The sequence below is a fragment of the Caenorhabditis briggsae genome, assembly GCF_000004555.2.
Source record: "Caenorhabditis briggsae complete genome, chrII, whole genome shotgun sequence".
Classification (NCBI taxonomy): domain Eukaryota; kingdom Metazoa; phylum Nematoda; class Chromadorea; order Rhabditida; family Rhabditidae; genus Caenorhabditis; species Caenorhabditis briggsae.
The window spans coordinates 3,051,596-3,069,420 of NC_013486.2; the positions used below are offsets into that span (position 1 = coordinate 3,051,596).

At 41.2% G+C, this 17,825-nt stretch overlaps 4 protein-coding genes across 4 annotated transcripts in view; 2 read left to right on the top strand and 2 right to left on the bottom strand.

Moving 5' to 3' along the window:
- Window positions 1–281: 281 nt before the first annotated feature.
- On the top strand, window positions 282–2,376 carry CBG13384 (the record flags this gene model as incomplete). Its single annotated transcript, XM_002629973.1, has 4 exons — window positions 282–367; window positions 703–1,750; window positions 2,178–2,285; window positions 2,335–2,376. 4 exons carry the CDS (start codon window positions 282–284, stop codon window positions 2,374–2,376), a joined length of 1,284 nt encoding a protein of 427 aa, XP_002630019.1.
- Window positions 2,377–3,036: 660 nt separating this feature from the next.
- Window positions 3,037–4,367, bottom strand: CBG13383 (the record flags this gene model as incomplete). The annotated part of the gene is made up of 4 exons (XM_002629972.1): window positions 3,037–3,101; window positions 3,155–3,550; window positions 3,601–4,125; window positions 4,229–4,367. The coding sequence occupies 4 exons, from the start codon at window positions 4,365–4,367 to the stop codon at window positions 3,037–3,039; spliced, it is 1,125 nt and encodes a 374-aa protein (XP_002630018.1).
- A 243-nt stretch (window positions 4,368–4,610) lies between these two features.
- CBG13382 lies at window positions 4,611–5,449 on the top strand (the record flags this gene model as incomplete). Its single annotated transcript, XM_002629971.1, has 2 exons — window positions 4,611–4,710; window positions 5,244–5,449. Coding segments are annotated over 2 exons (306 nt in total), but the record flags the coding sequence as incomplete, so codon positions are not given.
- Window positions 5,450–5,551: 102 nt separating this feature from the next.
- Cbr-lov-1 overlaps window positions 5,552–17,825 on the bottom strand; it is a gene marked incomplete at both ends in the record, with an annotated part of 13,633 nt that continues 1,359 nt past the window's right edge. The window contains 16 exons of the mRNA XM_002629970.1: window positions 5,552–5,821; window positions 6,233–6,384; window positions 6,430–6,521; window positions 7,344–7,718; window positions 8,056–8,604; window positions 8,857–9,152; window positions 9,848–10,919; window positions 11,757–12,752; window positions 13,351–13,619; window positions 13,664–13,993; window positions 14,046–14,301; window positions 14,685–14,884; window positions 14,931–15,157; window positions 15,735–15,984; window positions 16,030–16,404; window positions 16,979–17,766. Of these exons, the coding sequence (XP_002630016.1) occupies window positions 5,552–5,821; window positions 6,233–6,384; window positions 6,430–6,521; window positions 7,344–7,718; window positions 8,056–8,604; window positions 8,857–9,152; window positions 9,848–10,919; window positions 11,757–12,752; window positions 13,351–13,619; window positions 13,664–13,993; window positions 14,046–14,301; window positions 14,685–14,884; window positions 14,931–15,157; window positions 15,735–15,984; window positions 16,030–16,404; window positions 16,979–17,766 (6,497 nt within the window). The remainder of the gene's footprint in view (window positions 5,822–6,232; window positions 6,385–6,429; window positions 6,522–7,343; window positions 7,719–8,055; window positions 8,605–8,856; window positions 9,153–9,847; window positions 10,920–11,756; window positions 12,753–13,350; window positions 13,620–13,663; window positions 13,994–14,045; window positions 14,302–14,684; window positions 14,885–14,930; window positions 15,158–15,734; window positions 15,985–16,029; window positions 16,405–16,978; window positions 17,767–17,825) is intronic.

The following is a 17,825-nucleotide window of genomic DNA, read 5'->3' on the forward strand; positions in this document are numbered from 1 at the left end:
TCTAGGTGATTTTTACATAGTGGCCTAACTTTTCCAAGATGAGTTTTCTGGGCCACTATTTTTTTCGGCCTGTAATTGGTCTGTCTGGTGTGTTTTTAGGTCATTTTAAGGTGGTGGCCTAATTTTTGTAAGATGAGTTTTCTAGGTCACCACGTGCCGACGCGATAGTTAATCCAGGGACTTGCTCTGAAATTCTGAGAAAAAAATTCCACGCAAAATGGTCCAAAATCTTAATAAAACCACAAAAATTATATTCCTTGATATTTCGTTCATTCAAAAAAATGCCAGTTGGTGGAGACAGTCCAAAGGACCAAAACTCGAACAAAGCCGCATGGCTCGACTACGACGATGCATTGAACGGAGAATGGTAAATTTTTTACTTGCTAAATCTCGGCCCGGCTCGGCCCGGGTCCCGAATATTTCAAAAAATTTCTGTTAATTTTTGATACATTTTTGTCAAAATAATCATTTTAAAACACGAAATGAATCCCATGACCCTTCTTTAACCTTAAAACAAAAAAAAATTTGATAAAATGTTCCCAAAAATCCAGCTTTCTCTCAAAAAATGACTCTTAAAAATTTTTGCCTTAAAAACCCGGGCCAGCCCAGCCGGGCCGGGCCAGTAAAAATTCCTCTACCGGCCCGGCCCGCGACATTTATGGTAAATTTAAAATTCAATATCCCCTTTAAAAAATTTTCCAGGTCATTCAATATTGAGCCATCTTTCATTGCCAGCGAGACCATCAACAATGAGGACGATAAGACGAACATTGGAGAGACTTCGATTTTAATCGAGAAAACGTCGTATGAGGAGCTGGTTGCCACGTGTGATGCGATGAAGGTTCAGATGAAGGAGTTGGAGGAGAAACTGGAGGAGAAGAAGAAAGAAGACGAGGAGAAGGATTTGAAGATTTCGAAATTGGAATCTGAAATTTGCGAGCTGAAAGAGGAGAGCTATAAAACAGACGAGCAGATGGATGATTTGTTCTCAAGACTCATGAATATATTGGGAGTTTTAGAGAGAAGAGAGACTGAGAAGAACAAGATACTGGAAGAGAAAATGGAATTAGAGGAAAAGCTGGAAAACGCCAAAATTGCTCTGCAACAAATCGATGTCTTCTTTATCAAAATCAAGTCAAATCATCAGCAGATAATGGAGAAGCAGGTAACAATGATGGAATCTGAGAAGAATGCTCTTATGAGCGAGATGCTCAAGCAGCAAATGCTCTACACTTTGACTACGGAGGGTTGGACACAGAAATGGGCGGCATGGAACGCTGAAAAAAGAAATCTCCAGGAGAAATTGGCCGAGAAAGATCGAGAAAATGAAATGCTACAAGCCGAAGTCGACATGGAAGAAGTCTCTGGAATGCTCAAAATTCGCAAACTTCAAAACCAACTGACCCAGAAAGACGAAGAGATCCAAACCGTAAATCGCAAGTACAGTAATCTCAAAAAACGAGGAGTCCAAATGCTTGAAGAGAAGAATCAGGACATCAAAAAATTGCAACGAGAAGTAGAGGATCAGAAAAAGAAGTTGGAGGAGCAAAACAATCAGTTGGATGAATTGAAGAACATGATCAAACAAGAATCCGAAAAACGAAAAAGGTTTGAGAATGAGATGAAGGCGGCTGAAAAGATCGTGAAGGATGCATGGAGAGAGGAAAAGATGACAAGGAAGCTAACGGAACAAACGTGTTTGAAAGAGAAGACTGAGAAGATGGCTCTGCAAGAGAAGGTAAAGGAATTGGTGAGTTTGAATGGAGTGCCACCCAAACCGTCAACTTTGAGCCCAGATATCTCGGTTCCCGTAAGACATAGCAAATAGTAATCAACTGATAAAATGTTTATCATAAAATCATAAATATTTTCTTAGTTGACTCCTTATTGTTATCTCTTTCAGGAACCGAGATCAATCAACTCAAAGTTGAAAGCTAGGAGTCCTCCTAGAGTGACCCTCCTAACTTTCAAACTTGGGGCACATTATCTCGGTTTCTGTGAGAGTTATCAAAACGTGGTCAACTAAAAAAAAATATTGGTGATATTATGATAAACATTTTATCTGTTGACCGCTTTTTTATATCTCTTACAGGAACATAGATATCTGGGCTAAATTTGACTGTTCGGGTGGCACTCTAACAGAGTGTTTACGGTATTCAATAAAATCAAAATTTCAGTCTGCAAAAGGAGTCGTTGTCCACAAAATTTGTCCAAATTCTGAGCATAATATTCTGGTCCAGCGAATCGATGTTCTTCAGCGCCAACGCGATATTCTTGTTGATAGTGTAAGGAGTCAAAAGTTGGTAGTCATCGATTTGGATTCAAAATTTTCAGATCACTCAACGCGACGCTGGCTCGGAGAACACCATCAAATAACTGGCTTTGAATACTCGCGGATTTTGAACTACTAATGATATAACCTTTTTATAGATCAATGAAAATTTTAAAATGTTTATCTTCGATTTTTTTAATACCCAGTTTTTCAACTTGATTTTTTTATTCCTATTCTTTCACTTCGATTTTTTGCCCCCATTTTTTCACTTCAATTTTTTTGCTCTTAATTTTTCACCTTGATTTTTTTGTTCCCAATTTTTCACTTCGATTTTTTGGCCCCCATTTTTTCACATCTTTTTTTTGTTCCCAATTTTTCACTTCGATTTTTTTGTTCCGAATTTTTCACTTCGATTTTTTGGCCCCCTATTTTTCACTTCTATTTTTTTTCCCAATTTTTCACTTCGATTTTGAAATTCTCAGTTTTATTTAGAAAAAAATTGATTATCTAATAAAAAATTTAAATTCAAAAACTTGTGTTTCAATTGAAAAATCGTTAAAAACTAAAGTGGCTAGGGAGGAAGAGGACTTTGGAAATTAGTTTTTGTCCTAATTTCCCAAATTGTTGATTGACACTTGAATTTTCTAATTTCCCGCAAACCAACTGGACCAAAAAAATGTGAATATTATAAAAAGAAAAATAAAAATAGAAATCTTCATAAAGACAATTGCCATTTTGACATGTATCTCAGTTCAATTCAAATATCAAATCTCATGGTGGATGGAGCTGGCGTTGGACGAGTGGAGAAGGTAGCTCTCGACAGATTTGTCTGAAAAGTTCCCATATTTTTTTGTCAAATTTTTTTAAAATATCGTGACTTACCAGTCGCCTGCATGGCCAAATTATAAGTACTCGGCTCAGGCAGCTGATCAAAGCCCATTGGCACCGGCACGAAGTTCTCCAGCTTCATCAAACACTCATTCGAATCGATAATCTTCGCAATCGACATATTGCTACACTCCAATCCAATCACTTTGCTATCCGGAATTCCGAGTTCCACTTGAAGATGTTCTACGTAAGCAGTGTTATCGAAAAATGCCTCAGCCGGTTTGGCAGTGTACTCGGATGAGGAAGCGATAGCTCGGAAATCGGCCATGGTGACGTCGGTTTCAGATTTGAGAGTAGTGTATTCAGAATAGCTAAATGGGGCTTCTGGCATGGTTACGTTGGTCTCGGAGAGTGGGGTAGTGTAGATGGAGTAGTCAAGGACCTTAGCCACTGGAAAGGTATGGGTAAGAGGCTTTAAGTCAGCTAGCTCAGCAACTCACAATCTCCACATCTTTGGAACTTTTGTCGGAGTGTCACATTGGTCTCAGATTTTGGGACCGAGTAAACCGATGCAGTGAGCTCCTGAGCCGTCGCCTGAACGAATTCCTGAACATCTGGACACGGGCGGAACACGTCACTGATGGTCACATTGGTCTCAGATTTTGGGACCGAGTAAACCGATGCAGTGAGCTCCTGAGCCGTCGCCTGAACGAATTCCTGAACATCTGGACACGGGCGGAACACGTCACTGATGGTCACATTGGTCTCAGATTTTGGGACCGAGTAAACCGATGCAGTGAGCTCCTGAGCCGTCGCCTGAACGAATTCCTGAACATCTGGACACGGGCGGAACACGTCACTGATGGTCACATTGGTCTCAGATTTTGGGACCGAGTAAACCGATGCAGTGAGCTCCTGAGCCGTCGCTTGAACGAATTCCTGAACATCTGGACACGGGCGGAACACGTCACTGATGGTCACATTGGTCTCCGACTTTGGCGCAGAATAGATAGACATTTCGGCATCTGAAAATAAATTTTTCCGATTCAATATTTTCAGAAGCGCTGAATTTTAAAATATACGCCCCCCCCCTCCCAGCTACCATCGCCAACTTCTAAAAATCCTTACGATCATCAGACACCTCATTGACGGCAATAATCTCTTTGGCCAACACTTCGCTTATCGAGCAATTTGTCTCGGATGGTGGCATTGAGTACACCGAGCACATTCCGTCTTGATCCAAGTGGTTGTCGAGCGAGGAAGCCATGGCTAACCGAAATAAACACGCAAATGGGGTGCAGTAGAATGGATTGACTCCCAAAAGCTAGTAATAGCTGGAAAAGGTTCTTAAGGGGGAGGAAAAAAACTGAAAACTAGGACGAGAAAAAAACAAGAGGGTTACGGTAAACGTGGAAAAGAAGTAATAATATTTCTCTATTCAAAATCCATCAATTCTTTCAAAATGTCACGTATCACTGGACTAACCACCACGTGTCAAGTGGAAGAAGAAGAAGTGGCTCAGGAGCAGGAGCAGCCAGCTGAGCAACTTGTGCTCCGTTTAAGATCTGCGAATCCACGTCCTCATGTCACCTGGGGAGCAGGTGTTGTAGGTAGGAGCTTGTCATTGAATCTCAGAATCTCAGAATCTCAGAATCTCAGAATCTCAGAATCTCAGAATCTCAGAATCTCAGAATCTCAGAATCTCAGAATCTAAGAATCTCAGAATCTCAGAATCTCAGAATCTCAGCATCTCAGAATCTCAGATTCTCAGAATCTCAGAATCTCAGAATCTCAGAATCTCAGAATCTCAGAATCTCAGAATCTCAGAATCTCAGAATTTCAGAATCTCAGAATTTCCGAATCTCAGAATCTCAGAATCTCAGAATCTCAGAATCTCAGAATCTCAGAATCTCAGAATCTCAGAATCTAGAAATCTAGGAATCTAAGAATGTAGGAATTTCAGGATCTCAGAATCTAGAAATCTAGGAATCCTGAATTTCTGAATTTCTGAATTCTTGAATTTCTGATTTTTCTGAATTTCTGAACTTCTGAATCTCTGATATTTTGAATTTCTGAATTTTGGGTTTTTGAAATTTTGTATTTTCGAATTTTTCGATTCCTAAATTTTAGAACTTTGTTTCAGACAATGAACACATGGGTCGTCTGAAATCCAACTGCTGCTGCATCTACACTCCACCTCGTCGCTACGACGATCCATCGACATGGGAGCCAGAGGAGCATGAGACGGAGCATTGTAGAGGGCACACTCTTCCGGAGAAGAAGACAAAAGAAGATAGAGATGATAAGGAGAACAAAAATGATAGTGGATGCGCATGTGATCATTGCTGAGCTCTCTTGATCTTACTGATCCAAAAGAATAAAGAATTATTAACAAGGAATTTATTTTTTGTTTCACAGTTTCATAGTTTAACATCTCGCCATCCCACAAAATTAGAACTTCTCCATATCGTTCAACCGCCATTTTTGGAATCGTTTCGGTCCATCCTTCTCGATTGCCGCCAGTGGATCATACTTTAATGTGTAGTTGATAATGGTCTGGTTCTGATATTGACCTTGGGTTTGGAGCATTCGATTGGCTCGATGATGAAGGAGATTGACTTTGGCGACGGCGCTGTGGAATAGACGGAAGTCTTTCTGAGTGTCAGCAATGGACACTGGAGCAAAGTCTTTTGGCTCGAGGAGGCCGAGACGGCGTTTGGCCTAAAACTAGAAAAAAGTTTGTCGTGTTCGTCTTCTCACTCCTAAGTCGGCATTTTTGGAGAATATGTAGCTGAAAATTTCCTTCAAATCTATCCAGGAACCAACTTTCTAGGATTCCTAGAAGCTGAGAAACGCCCCTTCAAATTTTCGCAAGCTAGAGACGCAGACGGCGAGACACACTGCGTCTCTAACCTCCCAAACTTCAAATGGGTGTATCTCGGTTCCTAGAAAGCTTAAAAAATTGTTTTTTTGACAGATTTACAGGAAATGTTTTGCTCTACAAAGTCATATGCGAAAATCAAAAAGAGTCAAGTTTCTAGCCGAGCGACAGCCGACGGAGCTGATGGATTGATCGACGGACGGTCGGTCGGCTAAGTTTCTCATCCACATGAAGCTTACTGTAGACCTCACCTTATACTTAATATGATCCAAAATCTCATAATCATTGGTCTGCTTCTCACTATCATTACGAATCTCCTCGAATTCGAACATGATAATGGTGACGTAGAGTTGAAGCACTAGTTTCGATCCAACGATCATATAGATCATAGTGACCACGAACGCTGGAAATCATAATTTTGAAGAGTCGGAAATTTTGAAAAAAATACCAAATTTGGAAATCGGTTGAACAGAAACCACATCAAGTTTTCCGAGCATTCCAGCCAGTGAAGTTTGGAATGTGGAGATCAAGCTTCGGAATCTGAAGTTTAGGGATTAAGGTTTTCGTGTTGGTAGGTCGAAAATCAGCGACCGACGACCAAGCGCCAAACCATATAAAGCCGAGAATTTCCTCCAAATCTGTCAAAAAACCAACTTTCTAGGATGTTTAGAAGCTGAGATACACCCTTTCAAAGTTTCGCAAGTCAGAAACGCAGACAACGAGACACACTGCGTCTCTAACCTTCCATACTTCAATGGACTGTATCTTGGCTCCTAGAAGGCCTAGAAAGCTTATTTTTTGGCAGAATCACAGAAAATTTCCTGCGCTACAAGGTCATATGCAAAAATCTGAAAGAATCTACCGAAAGCTGTCTGACAGCCGTCCGAGCTGACCGATCGGTCGGCGCGCGGACTGTACTCGTGCGTTTTTTCGTTCGGTCTGCTAAACTTCCCGACCAAGCGCCAAACCATATAAAGCCGAGAATTTCCTCCAAATCTGTCAAAAAACCAACTTTCTAGGATGTTTAGAAGCTGAGATACACCATTTCAAAGTTTCGCAAGTCAGAAACGCAGACAACGAGACACACTGCGTCTCTAACCTTCCATACTTCAATGGACTGTATCCTGGCTCCTAGAAGGCCTAGAAAGCTTATTTTTTGGCAGAATCACAGAAAATTTCCTGCGCTACAAGGTCATATGCAAAAATCTGAAAGAATCTACCGAAAGCTGTCTGACAGCCGTCCGAGCTGACCGATCGGTCGGCGCGCGGACTGTACTCGTGCGTTTTTTCGTTCGGTCTGCTAAACTTCCCGACCGAATAGAAGCCCTAATTAGAATTATTCCACGAGTAAAAGATACTCACCCTCCCATTTTGTTCCCCAGAACGACATAAAGAACACCATTGAATGTCATGCAGAAGAACAAAAATGCGACTCCAAAGGATACAATCGCTCCCAAAGCATTGTCCAACGTTGCCGCCAAAACTCCGATTCTTCGATTGAATCTCAGGATTCTGATCATTTTGCAAGAGGTGAAAAATACTGCTCCAGCAAGACAATAGCTAAATATGATCTCCCAATTTCGTTGAATCGTCAGGTTGATGTAGGCGTTGCCGTTTTTGGCATTGAAGTCCTCCATCGCTTGATTGGTATACTTTTGACGGATTGTGTAAGCGAATACTGAAGCCACCGCAAGAGCTCCAACGACAAGATCCATGAAGTTCCAGGGAGAGAATTCGCTGGAAATGATGTTGTAAAAAATATCTTTGGAGAATATAAAGCAACAAATTTTCTCCAAATCTGTTTAAAAACCAACTTTCTAGGATTTTTAGAATCTGATATACACGCCTTCAAAGTTTCGCAAGCTAGAGACGCAGACAACGAGACACACTGCGTCTCTAATTTCCCAAACTTCGAATGACTGTAACTCGGCTCCTAGAAGGCCTGGAAAGTTGGTTTCTTGACATAATTACAGGAAATTTTCTGCTCTACAAGTTCAAAAAAGTTGCAAAAATCAAAAAGCATTAAATTTCTAGCCAATCGACAGCCGACCGACTGTGCAGCTGCAAAACTCACCCCAACACCAACTTATAAACTATCTTGAATGGATTCAACGTTCGCTTCATTGTGGTTATAACCTTGTATCTTCCATAGATGTAACACAACACCTCTTTGGCAAATATCAAAACCGAGAAGAAGATATACAACATCTCATAGTACTTCACAACAGTTCCATCTGATCCTTCCGATTTGATAAGCCTCACGGACTCGACCCAACTGTTCGGAAGATAAATTTCAGATTTTGGGATTTCAACAAGTAGCTGGACCACCGAGAAGTAATTGATCTGTGCGTTATAGGCGGAGAATTCAATGATCACTGCTCGAGTACTATCATCGATCCATCTTTCTTTGTCTAGCTTGTTAAACAGAGCGATGATATCCGCTTGGGTTCCAGACATGCTCACTGTGTATCCTCCTCCTTCATAGCTTCCAAGAAATCCGGAAACCGAGCTCGTCGAAAGTTCTTTGGCAGTTTTGTAAGTGTATTCATCGGTTGCATCTGTTCCATTCTCTGTTTCCAGTACGGTCCAACCAGGTTGCATGTACAGTGTCGTTTCTTCGTTGCTGAAACGTTTGAACTAGCATATATATTGAGTAAATCTTTGTACCGGGCTCAAATTTGAACTGTGAGTTGTCAAAGTCAGTGCTTGTCAAAGTTGCTCTTTGGACAATCATAACAACACCTAGACTTGAGGTATCGCTTTGAAAGCTTTTTCTAGCTTTGAATCGAATGTAAAATTATATTTCTACCAATTTTTATGTCTAAAGATATACCCGTTTCTATCAATCCGATTGAAAATAACACAAAAATCTCACTCTTCCGTCAGCTCCTCTCCACAATTATTGATGTAGTCCTTGAACTGTTTCACCACTTCACATTGTGCACTTTTCTTCGTTCTCACTTGTCGTACCGTTCCTATCCCCATACTTCTGGATACCTTATCGTTCAGGTAAGCTCTCATTCCATACGCAGGATTTCCGTCGTACCAGGAGGCGAGAAGAGCAGTGGCCAGAGAATCACGAGCCCAATCCCAGAAGTCGTCGGCGTTTTGGATCGACATGAAGGTGTTGTCTCCGTAGTTGGTTTGAGGGATGTTCAGGATGGTGCTCATCTGAAAAATTCAAGCTTAAAATAATTCCGTATTTGTTCTAATAGAAGGTCACCATATTCTTGAACTTTCGACTCAATTATCTCGGTTCCTACGAGAGGTATCAAAATTTTGTCAACTGATAAAATATTGATAATATTATAAGGAACAATTTATCAGTTGACGTTTTTTATATCTTTTGTAGGAGCCGAGATAATTGAGCTGGAGCGTAAATACCGCACTTTCTCTCATGAAGCTCACACTACGTCGGCGCTTTGAGCTAAATTATCTCGGCTTCTATGAGAGATATCAAAAATCTGTCAACTGATAAAATATTCATTATAATACCAGCAATATTTTATCAATTGATTTATTTTTGATGTCTCTTATAGGAGCCGAGATAATTGAGCTCAAAATGCACATATATATTAAGATTCGACTCTGTATGACAAGAGCTCAAATCGTAAGTGCGCTCTAGTGGACATTTGTTATAACGCGCTTAGTTTTAGAGATAGACATTTGATTTTAAATGTAATTGATCTGGAACTATCAGTTTAGTCGGAATCAATTTTAAAACGAATAATTTTCAAAGTTTCTGCAAGTGCGCTCCACTGAACTATTGGGTCTAAGTTAAGATATACTACTAATGTCGCTGATAAAATGACATATAACATCTTCCCAATACTCAGGTAAATAGGATCTAAAACTCGGTTCCTTACCTCCAACTGATAGTAGTACCCATGACGATCCTTGCAATAAAACGTGAGCATAACCATGATGTACAGCGAAGCGAAGAAGCATAGCATATCGCGAATCGTGATAAACAATTGCTCATCTCTCATTTTTCGATTCTCTGTATCCCGAAGTTTGGTCACATCAGCTATCACAGTTCCAAGCTCTTTTTCAATTTTTCCGTATGGGTTTCTTTGGAAAGTTTCTGCTGGCTTCACTTTCAAAAACTCCTCTTCCAACCTGTTGGTTATCTTATGACTCTTGCTGGTTTTCAAAATGAAGAACGCCCAGATCATCCCCTTGATTGGTTCGAAAACCACCGCCCAGACCACCAAACTAATCAAGAATCGAATGTAGAACGCGTTGGCAAAGTCATCCATCAAACTCATTCCGTCTCCAGCCACATACAGTAACCCCATGAGGATCGGGAAAGCGAGAAGCGCACGAGCTATTCCAGCAACGAAAACACTCCAGGAGCCCGAAGAATCTTTGAATGTTGGTTCCTCGTGTTTCCGTTTCTTGAGATAATAATGTTCACTGTAGGAGCGAGATTTGACGCAAATAAGGATATGGAAAGTGTTGATGATGGTAATGAGAAGAGCGAAAACAATTCCAAAAATGATATCTTTTACGGTGAAGGTGAATTCTGAGATGCTCTTAGAGTCGCTGATAATTGAGTCGTCGTTCCGGAGAATCACAATACTCAAAATACAAATCATCACAATCGAGAAAATGATACTGATGGAATAATCTTGTCTTGTCACCCGATCTCTCAACCGATTTCCTCCTCCTGTGAACATTGCAAACCAAGAAATGGTCTGAGCCAACATGTGCATGCTCATTGATTCATCCAAAAATCGTCTCTTGTTATCCACTCTGGCCAATCGTTCAGTTTCTCCATCTCCGTTTTTAGTTCCGAGCCAATTATTGAATGGGAAATGATAGATCTCTTGGGTTTGGAGGTCTTTGACAATGATCCTGTTACAGTACCACGACTCTCGATGGTCAAGTCCGGCGTCGTCAATCCAGATTCTCATGTATTCCAGGGATCCAAGGGGGCTGGAAACACATATCTTTCAATTAGTGTGTCTAGTAAAGCTTCCGTTTGGTGAAAAAAAAAGCAGAATATGAAGTTGAAAATTTCCTTCAAATCCGTCCCAAAAACAGTTTTCTAAGATTTTTTCGAAGCCGAGATACACCCCCTTTAAAGTTTTGCAAGCTAGAGACGCAGACAACGAGACACACTGCGTCTTTAACCTCTCAAACTTGAAATCACTGTATCTCGGCTTCTAGATGAGTTAGAAAGTTGGTTTTTAGAGCTAAATAAAACTAGACTTTGATATTTTACGAATTCATAAAAGTCCGTTTATTTTCAAATCCCAAAAAAGACGAATTTTAGGAATATATGGATCTCGAAAATTTCGAATTCCCACAAAGAGAAAAATGAAATTTCACACTTTTCTGTCCAATTTTCATGGTTCTAGCTCATCTAGGAGCCGAGGTGTAGCGATTTTAAAGTTGGCGAGCTAGAGACGCAGACAACGAGACACACTGCGTCTCTGACCTCACAAACTTCAAATGACTGTATCTTGGCTCCTAGAAGGCCTAGAAAGTTGATTGTTTGACAGAATTTTAGGAAATTTTCTGCTCTACAAGGTCATATGCAAAAATAAAAAAAATCGTAAAAAAATCGTTTCTAGTCAACCGAATTCGTGCATTTGCGCGTCCATTTGAGAGTGTTTTGGTACACAGTATTTTATTTTACGACGCACTACGCATTTTCATATTTTTTGAACTTAAATGCTGCGTACGCAAATGTCCGAATTCGGTCGACTATCGGTCGGTCGGGTCGGCGGTTGGTCGGCCGGTTAAATTTTTTGAGAATTGCAAACTCACAAGGCAGTAGTCATTACAAATCGATCAGTAGTTCCCCATGAGAAGGGATACTCCCAATCGCCATCTTCCACCGATTTGAACGATCGGAAAATTTGATCTCCCTCATTTCCAGACAAATTGAAGCAAATCGTACTATCCGTCGACGCAAACATCCTGTATCCAGTCTCCACGGCAATCACATACATGTATCCATCATGTGGCTCATTGTCGGATAGGAATCGGAGTCTTCCTTTTGACGCATCTTTCCTTCCAGAGATGATTGAATTGAGCGTGAGGCATCCGTAAACAATGAATAGGAAAATCGCGGTGATCATGACTTTGACGTTCTTCTCAATCTCATTAACAACGTATTTGTAGTGGAAATCTGCATCGATGGTTGGGTTGAAGGATCCCACAGAGAATAATGTCAAGTGGTCTGTGGAGCAGTTCACAAATTGCATTCCTTTTCCATCCAACGGCCACATTCCAGCAGAATTGAACAAATCAGTTTCATTGAGATAGAAATAGCATCCTTTGCTGATTGCAGTGATTTGATAATCCATTGGAACCTCTCTGGCAAACGACCATTGCTTATTATCGAACATTCCATAGTTTACAATATCCGTGCTATTCTCATTGGTTCTAGTTGTCTCATTTCGTTTTCCAATTCCCACATAGAACAATCCAGTTTGATTTATCAAATTCCCAGCGGTTATAAAATAGTTGCTGGTTGTATTCAGAGAGTTCAGTTCAAACATCCATTCATAGTTCGTATACATTGGTCCAGGTAGATGTTGGAAAGCAGAAAACAGGTAGGTATCATCATTATTGGGGATCACATAATCTTGAGAGGCAATGAGTTCGAGTTGAAGGGAATTGTTCCAGTTGGTGGTTTGGAAAGCGTGGAGGTCGAGGATTTGGTAGCTGACAAAGTCTCCTTGTTGCATCAAAGTTAGAACGGCGTCGTCAGAACTTCCACGTCCGTTGACAAGAATTGGAGAGGTGGAGTTGATGATTCTAAAAACCAAACGGTCTCTCTGGCGAATATGAAGCTAACAATTACCATAAAATCTCTTCAAAAACCAACTTTCTAGGATTTTTAGAAGCTGAGATACACTCCTTTAAAGTTTCGCAAGCTAGAGACGCAGGCAACGAGACACGCTGCGTCCCTAACCCCCCAAACTTTAAATGACTGTAACTCGGTTTCTATAAGGTCTAGAAAGTTGGTTTTTAAAACGAAAATGAAGCTAGACTTTGATATTTTTGGAATTCATTTTTTAAACCCAAAAATCAGAATTCTAGAAACATATTGATCGTTGAATTTCCAATTTTTGTGAAGACAAAAAGTGCTCCATAAAATTTCGCACTTTTATGTTCAATCTTCATGGCTCTAGCTCATCTAGAAGCAGAGGTATAGTGACTCGAAGGTTGGCAAGCTGAAGACGCAAGCAACGAGACACACTGCGTATCTAACTTCCCAAACTTCAAATGACTGTATCTCGGCTCCTGAAAGGCATAGAAGCTGGTTTTTTGACCGATTTCCAGGAAATTTTCTGCTCAGCAAGGTCATATGCAAAAAAGAATAGTTGTGATCCTCATTCCCAATCTAACTCACTTCAACTGATTCTGGTACTCATCCTTGATATGCGCTTCCAATGCTCCAGATGTCACCAACATATCAAAATTATCCACATATGTCCTTGGATTCGTGTTATAGCAAACCATTCCAACCTGAATCAACGTCGAGTCCTGAATCTCCGCATTGTTCAACGAGGAAGCCGGTGACGGAAGTGTCATAGCCCATTCAGAACAAGTTTGCGTCTTTCCCACAATATTCGAAGCATCATCAATCACAATAACCATTCCAGTACCGTCCACGTAGTTCTGAAATTTTGGAGTTCGCTGAGCTATGGATGCCAGAAGCTCACCGAATAATCATAGGGCAAATTTCCTTCAGCGATCGCTCTAGCTGCCAAGGTATTTTCCAGGGTGTCAAGAGTGGATGCCAACTGTGTAGCCAGGTTCTTTGCAATATTCTTCTGAATCATCTTTGTCACATAGGCCGCCCATTCTTCTTGCGTCATCTCTTCCACATACACAATATTATCCGGATCACTAGGGAGCACATTATACAGGTCATCATAGTTGTCAGTAGCGTATTTGAGATTGGCAGCAAAATCAGAAGATAGTGGATTGTCAAGAGCAACTTTTAGAGCCGATGTGAGAGAGCTGGCAATAGAAAGAAGGGAGTTGGATGTCTGAAAGTCAGAAATAATTGAACTGAAAATTTGAAAATTTGAAAAACCCTACATCATTAATCTCAGCCTCTGTCATTGTCATTCCATTGTTCTCAAGATAATCCTGAGTGTTACTAAGAATCTGAGCAATCTGCTCCTGAGATTCTTGGTTCATCAAACTCTGAGGGACAATGTCGATTTGAGTTCCAGAAACATCTCCTTCTGTTGTGATCTGTCCATTCTGGATGACATATCCATTTGTTCCGTTTCTGATGATCAGTCCACCATCGATCCGCATTTTTTGGGTGTCTGAGAATTCCATCATAGTTCTGAAAGTTCAAAATACGCTCCAGAATATCGTGTAGAGCAAAACATTTCCTGTAATTCTGTCGAAAAACCAACGTCCTAGGCCTTCTAGGAGCCGAGATACAGTCATTTGAAGTCTGGGAAGTTAGAGACGCAGTGTGTCTCGTCGTCTGCGTATCTAGCTTGCGAAACTTTGAAGGGGTATATCTCAGCTTCTAAAACTCCTAGAGAGTTAGTTTTTGGACAGCTTTGAAGGTAATTCCCGGCTTTGTGTTCTCCGGAAAAAACATTTTTGAAAAATATTAAAAATTATCATATATAATACTTTCCAAAATGATGACAATGTTGTCAAACATCTGAAAAGTTTTTTTTACAGTAATCCTCACCCCTTGCTATCCTAACTTACACTGTATGACTCTGCGATCCAGATGTATAGGTTCCAGCTGTGATTTGGATACCGTAACCTCCCAACGCCAACGAAACAACGTTGTAAGTTGGAGAACTGATCACAACAGTCGACACCGAGTTTTGAAGATAAATCGCAGTGGAATCAGCATAAAATGTGTATCCAGTGACATCGATGGACGAGGCTTTGGCGAAGAAGAGCTAAAAAATCGATTAATCAGAGAAGTTTGCTAAAAGCCACCCCTACCGTTCCCGAAACCGAAATCATCGATTGAGAAGAGATCGCAGTTTGCAGGTCAGTCTTACTGTAGGTGGTAGTTGGTGATAAGGTGGAAATAGAAACGGTTTGGGAGAGAGCAGAGACAGCTGGAAGATCAATGTCTTGTGGTGAGAAGACGAGGCGCATGGTGTAGGGTCCGGCGGCTGAGAAGACAAGTGGAGAGGAGGTTTTGTTGAAGATATTCAAGTTCACATCTGGAATTTTGTTTATTTTTGGTTTTTGTGAATCACACTCTCTGGCATAAAGCTAAAAATTTCCTTTAAATCTATCAGAAAACCAACTTTCTAGGCCTTCTAGGAGCCGAGATACACCTCTTCAAAGTTACGCAAGCTAGAGACGTAGACAACGAGACACACTGCGTCTCTAACCTCCCAAACTCTAAATGACTGTATCTTGGCTCCTAGAAAGCCTTGAAAGTTGGTTTTTTGACAGATTGACGGGAATTTTTCTGCTCTATAAGGTCAGCAAAATAGAAAAGAGTTTCTAGTCGACACTAGCCAAGCGAATTCGTGCATTTGCGTACATATTTTTGGAGAATATTAAGCTAAAAATTTCCTTAAAATTTGTCCAAAAACTAACTCTGTAGGATTTCTAGAAGCTGAGATACACCCTTTCAAAGTTTCGTAAGCTAGAGACGCAGACAACGAGACACACTGCGTCTCTAACCTCCCGAACTTCAAATGACTGTATCTCGGGTCCTAGATGACCTAGAACGTTGGTTTTTTCTCAGAATTACAGGAAATTTTCCATTATAATATTCAGATGACTCACTTTCCACTACAATCGGCATTTGAATCATTTTCTGGATGCTCGCTGTTGATGATCCATCTGCAGCAACCACTTCAAAACTTGGAGCGTTGTACGAGAATATGGCATCCGCTGTATCCACTTCAACAAAATTTGCAGTTCCATTTCCACAGGTTACTGTATAAGTCACTCCTCCGTACGTCGTAGTTACAGTCAATCCTTTCGCCGCCACCTTCTGAGTAGACTGAAGTTTCATCATAGTTCCGGATTCAATCTGAAAGACATCTGGATGAACAGACACACATAAAAATCAACTTACCAAAAGAGTCAATTGAGCATCAGAAACTGGAATGTAGAAAGACATGGAGGTATTCTTCTGGGGTGTAGATCCAGTAGTCGTATTGTCATAAGTCACATTCCACGCAGTCACATACATTTCGTTATAAGTGTACACTCCAGATTGAACGTCTCCAATTCCATTCACAGTGGCCATAATGTTTCCAGAGACCAGTGATCTCTTCTGCTCGATTTTGTCCTGATCCACAGAAACAGTTCTTCCATTCGTGGCATACGATCCTTCAATTCCTAGAGCTGAAGCAAGGAGAGACGTTGCTGTGACAGTATCTCCATCTTGTTGTTTGTAGGATGCACGTGTGTCTCCAGTTAGGTAAACTGTGGTTCCATAAATGCTCAGCTGAAATTCTCAGTTCTCGCGTTAAGTTTGAGGCTTCCATTTGTCGAAAATCGGCGACCGGTGCCCGACCGCAGACCTTGACGAACGACTGCCGACCATCTCTGGGGAATATAGAGCTACAAATGTCTTACAGGTCTGTCAAAAATCTAACTTTCTAGGCTTTGTAGGAACCGAGATACACCCCTTCAAAGTTTCGCAAGCTAGAGACGCAGACAACGAGACACACTGCGTCTCTAACCTCCCAAATTTGAAATGGCTGTAACTCAGCTACTAAAAGGTTTAGAAAGTTGGTTTTTTTTGACAGAATTACAAGAAATTTTCTGCTCTACAAGGTCATATGCAGAAATCAACGAGAATCAAGTTTCTAGCCGAGCGACCGCCAAATCAGCTGACTGATTGGTCGGCGCGCCGACCGCATTTGATGATGGTGTGTCGTGAAATTAAGGGATGTGTACGCAAACACTGACATGATGACAAGCGAATGCACAAACTCGGCTAGTCGGCGGTCGGTCGGTCGGCTGAACTTCCCGACCGAGAAGCCTTAATTAACTTTCCCTTGGAGCTGCTAACTTACAGTACACCTCGGCGACACCAGAGTGTAACCAGATGCCAAAACATATCCAAAAATCACAGCATACGTTCCATCTGTCGACTTTGTACTCGACGCTCCCAACGTGTATACTGTACTTCCTTTCAGTGCCAAATCCAAAGAAGACAACACCGAATTCATGGATTGAGGGGATGTCATATTCACATTAGCCAACTGGGTGATCACTTTATTCATTTCTGCTGCCAATTCAGAGTTTGTGGTGGCAATGTTGTTTTGCAACGTTTGAAGAACTTCCACACTGGTCATGTTTCCAACACCCGGGATTTTCAGAGTATTGGACAAAAGACTTTGAGCAACTTCCACTAGATCTGACGCTGGTAGACTTGAGATTTGATTCAGAAGTGAGCTGCTGGAGTTCAAGGAGCTTCCTGATGATGCTCCAGCCATGATTCCAGCCAATTGGATCATAACATCTGCTTTCTGAGCGTCAATCACTGCTTGATCAGCCGCCGAAATCGGTGTCAGTGTTGGAAGTGATCCTCGTTTTCTTGTCGTTTTTGTAGATCCTTGAGTGGTTGTACTTAGTCCAGTGTATGCGGTTGAATCGGAATCAGATCCTCCTCCGTCTGTGGTTGATCCTCCAGTTCCAGGACCGCCTGTGGTGGATCCTTGTGTGCCGTCAGATTGTGTGGTTTCACCTCCAGAACCTGGCGATGTAGATCCACCAGATCCTCGATCACTGGTAGATCCAGATCCAGAGCCTCCAACTGTGGTTGATACTGATCCAGAACCAGATGGTACAGTAGTGGTAGCTGAATCTGATCCTCCGGTTCCAGAAGTTGTTTTGGTTCCTGTTCCTCCCGATCCATCA